The sequence below is a fragment of the Babylonia areolata genome, chromosome 7, assembly GCF_041734735.1.
Source record: "Babylonia areolata isolate BAREFJ2019XMU chromosome 7, ASM4173473v1, whole genome shotgun sequence".
Taxonomy (NCBI): domain Eukaryota; kingdom Metazoa; phylum Mollusca; class Gastropoda; order Neogastropoda; family Buccinidae; genus Babylonia; species Babylonia areolata.
Window position 1 is genome coordinate 35,908,122 of NC_134882.1, and position 9,747 is coordinate 35,917,868.

A 9,747-nucleotide genomic window follows, 5' to 3' on the forward strand; every position below is an offset into this window, starting at 1 on the left:
CTATTGACTCTGTAGGTATACGTATAGTAGGGGTCTGTCATTGAGGTGTGGATACTGTTGCATCACCTGTTGCTTGGCCTTGATGATGGTCTCTACCTCAGGGTAGCTGGTGGACCTATCCACCCGCTCTTGTTTAGTGCCAGCCTTTGTGAGGGTCACTGGCCAGCTCATTGCAGTGAGAGGGAATCCATTGTAGGAAGACAGAATGGCACCTGCAGTGGGAGGCAAGAGTGGAGAACAGGTCGTTTAGGTCAGTGTTTTTGTTGGACTATAAGGCCTGACAGGGCATCAGTCAGGAAAACTTATGAGCGTTGACCTTGATGTGGGCTGCTGCTGTTTTCTGCCTCAGCCTCGTAGTTGATGGAGTAGAAGACAGTAGCAAAGCAGATCTTTTCTTCTCTGCCTCCTGGGTAAGGATAGCAGATTCCTTCCCCACCATTTTACACAGCTTTCTCGGCAGAGCCATCAGCATAAAACATGAGTCCAGGACTCTTGGACAGTGGGTTTGGAGGTACTGAAGGGTTCAGGACTAGAGTCTCTGGGGCCAACACCAGTGATGCTGGACTGAACGTGGGTGGGTGTTCCCTCTCCCCATGCAGGGACAGGCTGACACCAATGGATCTCTGGGGTCACGGTCAGGGATGTCCCTGTGTTGTTGTTCAAGGGTCCTGCTCTGATGGGCAAAGTTGCTTCTCTTGAGTCGTCCCTAAGTTGGCTGGGACAGTCAGTCTTAATTATTCTGTAATCAATGTCATAATTCAGTGGGTAATGAGAACAAGAATATAACCGGCAAGCACACCCCTGAAAATAGTATAGCAGCCAACGATTGTGGGGAAAAACGGTCATGCACATAAAAAGCCTGCTCTTGCATGCTAGTGAACATGGGAGTTGTAGCCCACAAACACAGAAGATTGCATCAAGTTCAACAAAACCACCAGATTCAATGCAAATAGTTGGTTTACTCTTTGTTCTTTGACAGAGCAGTTACTGTCATGTTCAAATCATAATTCATCAATTAAACATCTGAAAAGCAGCCAAGAGAGTGCACATATACACATGTGAGTTTTGTCCTTGCACCTGTTAAATTTCTCACTATCTTGTATTAAAAAAAACATCCAACAAAGATGCCACAAAAAAGTTTGAAATGACAAAAACAAACTCAAAGGTTGCTACTAAGTCTAAATTTTATTGCCATCTTTTAAAGGTAACAAGAACAATAAAAAGACGAAACAAGAAAATTCTACAGTAAATATTTAAACTACCATGAGAAACTTGACGGTGGTGATGAATTACAATACCCGAACTCATGGAGAAATCAGCTGTAACATTTACATGTTCTGGCAACCTGGCCAGTATCACAGGCATTGGTCAATAGGGCATGTGGAAAGATGCACACCAAATAATCTAATCTGAGAATAATGAAAATTACTCTTGAGTAATAAAAATTGCTGTTGATATATCTTTTGTGTACTAGAAACTATAGGGACATGCTCAAGCACAGTTTACCCTTTTTAACAGTGGAAAAGTATGAATGAAATGGAAATTGTCAGGGGGGAACAATAAAGAGAAAAAGATAAAGATGGGAGAATGATTACATTACAGACAGGCAGACCATTTGAAAGACTACATTCATTGCAAAAAGCAACAAAAGTTATAACATTTTCACACACGCACACACTAACTCACTCTGATTACAGGGAACTCTAGGAACAACACACCACACACCCCATTTGAGGACGGGAAACCGGCAGTGAGATGTGCTGCACAGGGCACAAACCAACTGCTGCTGACACATGAAGATAACAGTATGCTTGGGGAGACCAGACACATCATCATCACAGCTAGCACTGCTGGATTGTGACTGTGCAGGGATACCACCCACAATAAATAAACATTAGTATCCCTAACAGAATCAGTTCATTTCATTCATCACAGTAACTACAACAAAAGTAGTGGATTCTGAATGTCATACTATATCTAACTTTCCCCAGTCCATTGTCCGTGTTTCCTGTCCCACTGTTTTTAGCATCTCAGCAACACTCCTGCAAACTTGTTGCCAGAGTGAAAGGAACAAATGTAAGGGAAGAAAAACAGCGACAAAAAAGCAGACATTTAATAAAATTATCTTTTTTTTTAACTGTGCAACACATGGCCATGGCCCTACCAAATAAGACGCCATTCAGTTTGAATGATTTCATTTGCCATGGAACACAATTTTTGCTCTGAAGTAATTTTACAATGAAGTTTCTAGAATCAAAAAAAGAAAACTTTTTTTTACACATGATACCAGACAATTGACTGAAGAACTAATATATGTCAAAATGTCTACTTTGATAATTTATATCCCAACACCATTGTTAAACTTTCAAACTAAACATGTGCAGTGTTCATAAAAACACCCTTCAGGTTAACATAGAACACTTCTGCAGGCAAACATGAGCAAAACAAGACAGAAGCAAACTGTCTGTGTGCATTCCTTGATTTTAAAAAAGTAATAGTAAATGCAATATATCAATTACCACTATGCTTTTTTCTTTCCAAACATGGAAATGCACAGAGCATTGCTGAATGTAAAAAAAGTAATAGTAAATGCAGTCTATCAGTTACCACTATGCTTCTTTTTCTTTCAAAACATGGAAAAGCACAGAAAATAACAATCTCGTAATTAAAAAAAAAAGGAAAGCAATTCATAACAAACAGCAAAATCATTTTTCAAATTTCCCCCTTTTCAACACTGGAATGCAAGAATGTTTTTCTTGCTGCTTTACAAGTAGTCAAAGAAAAAGATCCACAAAAATACCACATTGAGAGAATTTTTCCTCACACATGTGGAACAAGGCTAAAAATATTCATAACATTTCCCACAACACAGACTCTGCACGTTAAAGCTTGCTATCAGCAGAATACAGGATTTTCAATGGGAGCAGTCAATCATTACAACATGAGAAGAAGGGAAATGTGTAGCAGGAATTCCAGCTATTATACAAAAGTCCTTCATGCATGGTAGATGTGTCTCTTTCCAAAGTCGGGCTGATTGATCTTCCAGAAGTATGATGCTTCTTCAAAGTAACCAGGGCTCAACCAGTAGCTATACAGTGGATTGACATCATCTCGTCTGAAACAGTGCAAAACATTTTTTGGGAGGTTCAAAGTGTGAAATAATCAAATAACTTCGACCAAAATGGCCTGTTCGTACCTGTGAAGCCAGATAAGATTTTTTAAATGCTTTATCATTTGGCATCCAGAAGTGAAAAAAAGAGGCTATCAAATTGAATGTCAGCACTCATGCACAGGTAATGCACAGACGCATGTCCTTGGCTGGGTTGCACAAGAGACCATAGCAGTATCCCACATTTCCTCAAAGAATTTTCCTTTCCTTAATGCTGATTCCATAGACTTTCTATAGATTTGGGAAAATTCTGGATGCAAGCAAACTTAACACTGCTAAGACTGCTCCTGAAACCCAGCTCAGAACCCCCCTGCCTCTATCCCCCCCCTCACCCCCCCCCCCCCTCCCAATCCCTCATCCTCCACTTATACACACACATACAGACCCAATCTCTCATCCTCCACTTATACACACACATACAGACCTAATCTCTCATCCTCCACTTATACACACACATACAGACCCAATCTCTCATCCTCCACTTATACACACACATACAGACCTAATCTCTCATCCTCCACTTATACACACACATACAGACCTAACCTCTCATCCTCCACTTATACACACACATACAGACCTAATCTCTCATCCTCCACTTATACACACACACACACACAGACCTAATCTCCCACACTCTTTAACTTTTGGTCTTCATTATAAAGAGGAAAAACATAAACTTGCATACTACTACTACTACTACTACAACTACTACCTTACAAACCCCCACCACCTTAACCACCCTTCCCCCCACTCACTTCCCCTTTGTTTGGCTTTTAATTAATTAAAAAAAAAACCCAACATTTTATAACATTATTATTTTTGATTGTCCAATATCACTGGAAGTGGAATGATGTAAAAATGAAGACTAATACCTCTTTACAACCATAAGGCATCTGATTCTGTTTACAATTCAAAAAGAATCATACAACAGATTTGTAGAGTATATTGATCAGTCCATACATTTTCAATCCTTGAAATGGAAACTGAAACTAAAGCATGCATGGAATGAACAAAAAACAAACACTTACACCTGGCCATCATGGAATATACAGAATGAACAATAAACACCATACATTTACACCTGGCCATCACATAATATAGAATGAACAAAAAAACAACAAACATTTATACCTGGCCATCACAGAATATAGAATGAACAACAAACAACAAACATTTACACCTGGCCATCACATAATATAGAATGAACAAAAAACAACAAACATTTATACCTGGCCATCACAGAATATAGAATGAACAACAAACAACAAACATTTACACCTGGCCATCACATAATATAGAATGAACAAAAAACAACAAACATTTATACCTGGCCATCACAGAATATAGAATGAACAAAAAACAAACACACCTGGCCATCACAGAATACAGAATGAACAAAAAACAACAAACACTTACACCTGGTCAACACAGAATATGGAATGAACAAAAAACAACAAACACTTACACCTGGTCATCACAGAATATAGAATGAACAAAAAACAAACACACCTGGCCATCACAGAATATGAAATGAACAAAAAACCCAACAAACACTTACACCTGGTCATCACAGAATATAGAATGAACAAAAAACAACAAACACTTACACCTGGTCATCACAGAATATAGAATGAACAAAAACCAACAAACACTTACACCTGGTCATCACAGAATATAGAATGAACAAAAAACAACAAACACTTACACCTGGCCATCACAGAATATGGAAAAACCAACAAACACTTACACCTGGCCATCACAGAATATGGAAAAAAAAACCAAACACTTACACCTGGCCATCACAGAATATGAAAAAACAACAACAAACACTTACACCTGGTCATCACAGAATATGGAAAAAACAACAAACACTTACACCTGGCCATCACAGAATATGGAAAAAAAACAACAAACACTTACACCTGGTCATCACAGAATATGGAAAAAACAACAAACACTTACACCTGGCCATCACAGAATATGGAAAAAACAACAAACACTTACACCTGGCCATCACAGAATATGGAAAAAACAACAAACACTTACTCCTGGTCATCACAGAATAAAAAATGAACAAAAAAAAACAACAAACACTTACACCTGGCCATCACAGAATATGGAAAAAAAACAACAAACACTTACACCTGGTCATCACAGAATATAGAATGAACGAAAACCAACAAACACTTACACCTGGCCATCACAGAATATGGAAAAAACCAACAAACACTTACACCTGGCCATCACAGAATATGGAAAAACCAACAAACACTTACACCTGGCCATCACAGAAGCGCACAACCATGCTCCCCTGCTGACCGGCGATGATCTGACCGGGCAGGAAGAGGACCTGGTCAGGACTGGCTACAGCCAGGACACGGTCCCCAATCAGGAGCCGGGGGCGCCGCGTCACTGCGCTGAAGATGTGCACAGGAAGCTGCTCAGTCTGAGAGCCGTCACTCCAGCGGACGACGTAGTTCTGTCCCCCTTCTGTGATCTTCGTGATCTGACCTGCGTGAGAGAAAACAGGGCTGGGGATGTTGCACGAGCGATCTTATCAGTGTTGAAGTTTGCTAAAGCGCTGAGAATTTATTTTATTTTCCCAAGCCTGCGTTATTTTCATGGCCTTAGGAAAATCATTAATGCTAAGCAAACTTAGTGCTTTATGTACACACGAAGGAGATAAAGGCACTAGCAGGTCTGCAAACATGTAGCCCTGGGTAAGAAATATCACTGCTATTGACCTTTTCAACACAACCCTCACACCTCAGTATTCACTCTTAACACTGTAGCCACAGCATAGAAAATCCCTTAAGACACCTGATTCTGGGGTTTTAAAAAAAACAAAAACATGGAAAAGCCACAGTATATTGCAGCTATCTTTTGTCGTCTACTGGGCTATAAGCAACATGGTTTGATTTGATTTGCAGAAATATTTAGCACATTCAGATATTTCATCTTTCCACTGATGTATATTTGAAATATAAAAACAATTGTTTAATTCTTGGTTAGCACTCTTGAAAATAGCACACTTTGCACATGCACACACACACACACACACACACACACACACACACACTCACTCACTCACACAGACTCACACACACACACACACACACACACACACACTCACAGACAAAGCAAAGGAGAAAGCAAAGCTCATTTGATACAAGACAGAGGAACAATTGTATTTGAAGCAGACTTTAACATAACGGAGTAAACAGATGATAAAGCGATAATCAATGAAACAGCACAAAATGAATATTATGTAATGCACAGTCACAAAGTAACACCACTGGTTGGTCAGTACAGCAGTTTGACACTGTCGGTTTACAGTCATGACTGCAAGCTTTGCTTTACCTCCATTGTCCATCGCTGGCACTGATTCACTGCTGATACTTGACCCAGTTTCTTGTCATCAAATAGATTATTTGCAACATTTGCGGGAATATGGGCAACAAAATCTTCTATGCTCCCTTTGCTACTGGTGTAATGAATGACATCATTTTCATCATCTGGTCCCTGTGCAATCACAAGTGAACAAAGTGAGCTGTGTTAACCAAAGAAAACCACCATCACGATTACTATCAAGTCAAGTGATGTGGTAAGAGCTGAATGTACAGCAGACACACTTAATCTGATAATTTTCCACTCAGTTCCAGCAGAGTTATTTCCAGAAGACCACTGTGACTATACACACAACATGTCCTGACTGACTCATCACCTGTCATAAGTATTACTATGGGGGTCGTGAAGCAGTCTTGCCTGCTGTGAAAATACTCACAGCATATGTAGAAAATGCAAACCCACCAGGTACCAAACCTTGGACAATCAGATTAGAAAGTCCAACACTGTAACTATTCGACTATTGCAATAATAAAGAACCATAGCGACTCCACAGAGAATACAGTCTCACCAGGAAAGTACCCTCCACTGTCATCATCTCTGGCCACCACGGACAGTCCAAGCATGTTTTGCTGTCGTTGCTGGATGTGCAGAACGTCATGGTTGTACTTCTCACGTGGCAGCTGGTAGACCTCAGCCCTGGGTACCGGCCCCTCTGTGCCATCGTAGAAGCGAACAGTGACCATCTGAAGTACGTCATCAAAGGACAGCATGCTGCCTGGGGCGTAGCTGCCGCTGAACTGGGGGTGCTGGGCCACCACTCTGTCATTCTCCTGTCACACCACAGCCAGTTTGTTCACTTTTCAATGACTGTCCTTCAATCCATGAACCTCTTTTCAAAAAATAATCTACAGAAGTAGTGCATACAATATTTGATTTTTCTTTCTTTTTTTTAAAATTTTTATTTTCCCCCTAATCTCACTTCCCCCATCCCGCCTCTCACACACACCCTTACAATATTATGTTTTTTCTTTCTTCAATCACTGACACTCACCCTCTCCATTTTAGATTTTGTACTCTATCTTTTCTACATTCTGTTCTCTGTCTGTCTGTCAGTCTGTATGTCTATCTCTCTCTCTCTCTCTTCCTTTCTTAGTCCCCTCCCACTTGCCCCCCCCCCCCCCCCCCCCCCCCCACCCCCCAACCTCAACCGCCCCCCTTTTCATTCGAATATACAGAAATGTCGATTTCTAATTAATACTAACAATCAGCATTATGATAGGAATGATAATAATCCAAATAATAATAATAATAATATCATTTATTTTCAGTCAAATATCATGATCTTAGATGAACAGACTATAAATAAATAAACGAACGAATCCTTCAATCTTAAAAAAAAAAAAGTTAGCAACTAAGTCTAATGACTTGACTTCTGATAAAATTGTTCACGTGGGTGGGACTTACTTTTTTTTTTTTTTCCTTTTTCACAACTACAAAATTTGCAGCCTGACTTGAGTGGCTTCTTGACTGAAGTACATGTCTTAATACCGAAGTACAATAAAGGAAAAAAAAAAAGCCAATAAAAATGTCAGATGGAAATATCCACACCCATGAGTTGACTGAAGTTTTATCTCATAACTTAGTATTCAGTTGTCATTCTCTTGGAAACAAGAAAAAAGTTGTAAAGTGCTAAATTATTGTCATTTACTCTTTAAAAAGTTCTCATGCTTGATTCTGAAAAGTTCACTTTGAAAAAAACACACCAAGAAAACATTAAAAAACAAAACAAAAACAAAAACAAAACACCCAACATTATTATTCAGTCACAGCCCCACATTGTGGATATTATGATGATCGTAATCAGCTGTACATTAACAAATTTAATACAAACAAATTTACTACATATCATCATAATCAAGATAAACAAATTTACTACATATTATCATAATCAAGATGAAAGCAAAACGATCCAAAAACTTTAGAATAAAAAAAAAAAAAAAAAAAAAAATCCACCACATGCTGTAGTGACAGATGAGTGACACATGCTGCAGTGACAGCTGAGTGACACATGCTGCAGTGACAGATGAGTGACACATGCTGCAGTGACAGATGAGTGACACATGCTGCAGTGACAGATGAGTGACACATGCTACAGTGACAGATGAGAGACACATGCTGCAGTGACAGATGAGTGACAGATGAGTGACACATGCTGCAGTGACAGATGAGTGACACATGCTGCAGTGACAGATGAGTGACACATGCTGCAGTGACAGATGAGTGACACATGCTGCAGTGACAGATGAGTGACACATGCTGCAGTGACAGATGAGTGACACATGCTGCAGTGACAGATGAGTGACACATGCTGCAGTGACAGATGAGTGACACATGCCCTTTTGAGAAAAGAGAAGAAACTGATGCGTACTTTAAGAGGTGGAGCATTATCGTCATAGTCAGAGATAATGTCCTCTCTCCAGATTCTCTCCACGTGGCCTGTGGCATCCTCCACTATGTAGCTCAGGTCTCCTACGTTCTGCTGGACCGTGCCTGTCGCAGGACAAATAAGGGATGGCTGAGTGATATGGATACTTACATTGCACCTGTCCCGGGTCAAAGACTTTTACAAACACAGAGTCAATTATGCAACAGGCTGCCCTTCCTGCTGGGTAGAGCCAATGGAGAGCTGCCTTTAGGTACTCATCATTCACTTCCTGTGTCATTCAGTGATGCTTCCGTCTCTCTCTCTCTCTCTCTCTCACATACAGAGATCCACGCACATACATGTATATTAGAGTGGATTTTACTACTGAATTTTGTAACTCTCTTGTTGCTGTGGTTACCCCTTTTACGCACATTAATTGCATGCCGCATACAAGATCTTGACGGTTTTTTTTTCATTTTTAAACTGACTTTCTGCATGTAGGGCTGGAACTCCGACCTGTATTTACCAGAAAGCTACAACATATATTACCCTTTCAAACACTACATGTAGGCAGTCATACCACGCTATCTCGGGGTGTGTATGAAGAGTGTGTTCGTGTTTCCATGACACCTTCAAACATTGACATGGATCACAGGAACTTTTAACTCATGTATCTGATCTTCTGCAAGGATATAAAGGGATTAAGGGAACTTGAAGTCTGGTATGTATGCTGTCCTGGAAGATAATAAAATTCTCCCCCCCTTAATCAAAGCACCAGGTCCCGATGCCGGCATGAAATCCA

General features: G+C 40.0%; 1 protein-coding gene across 6 annotated transcripts in view; it reads right to left on the minus strand.

Moving 5' to 3' along the window:
• Positions 1-1,166: 1,166 nt before the first annotated feature.
• The window catches only part of LOC143284016 (von Willebrand factor A domain-containing protein 3B-like), a 93,560-nt gene continuing 84,979 nt past the window's right edge, over positions 1,167-9,747 (minus strand). For all 6 annotated transcript variants that reach the window (XM_076590559.1, XM_076590558.1, XM_076590560.1 and 3 more), the window contains 4 exons: positions 8,949-9,070; positions 7,089-7,350; positions 5,449-5,683; positions 1,167-3,115 (listed from right to left, as the gene is read on the minus strand). In XM_076590559.1, the coding sequence (XP_076446674.1) occupies positions 2,995-3,115; positions 5,449-5,683; positions 7,089-7,350; positions 8,949-9,070 (740 nt within the window). In that variant the 3' untranslated portion in view covers positions 1,167-2,994. The remainder of the gene's footprint in view (positions 3,116-5,448; positions 5,684-7,088; positions 7,351-8,948; positions 9,071-9,747) is intronic.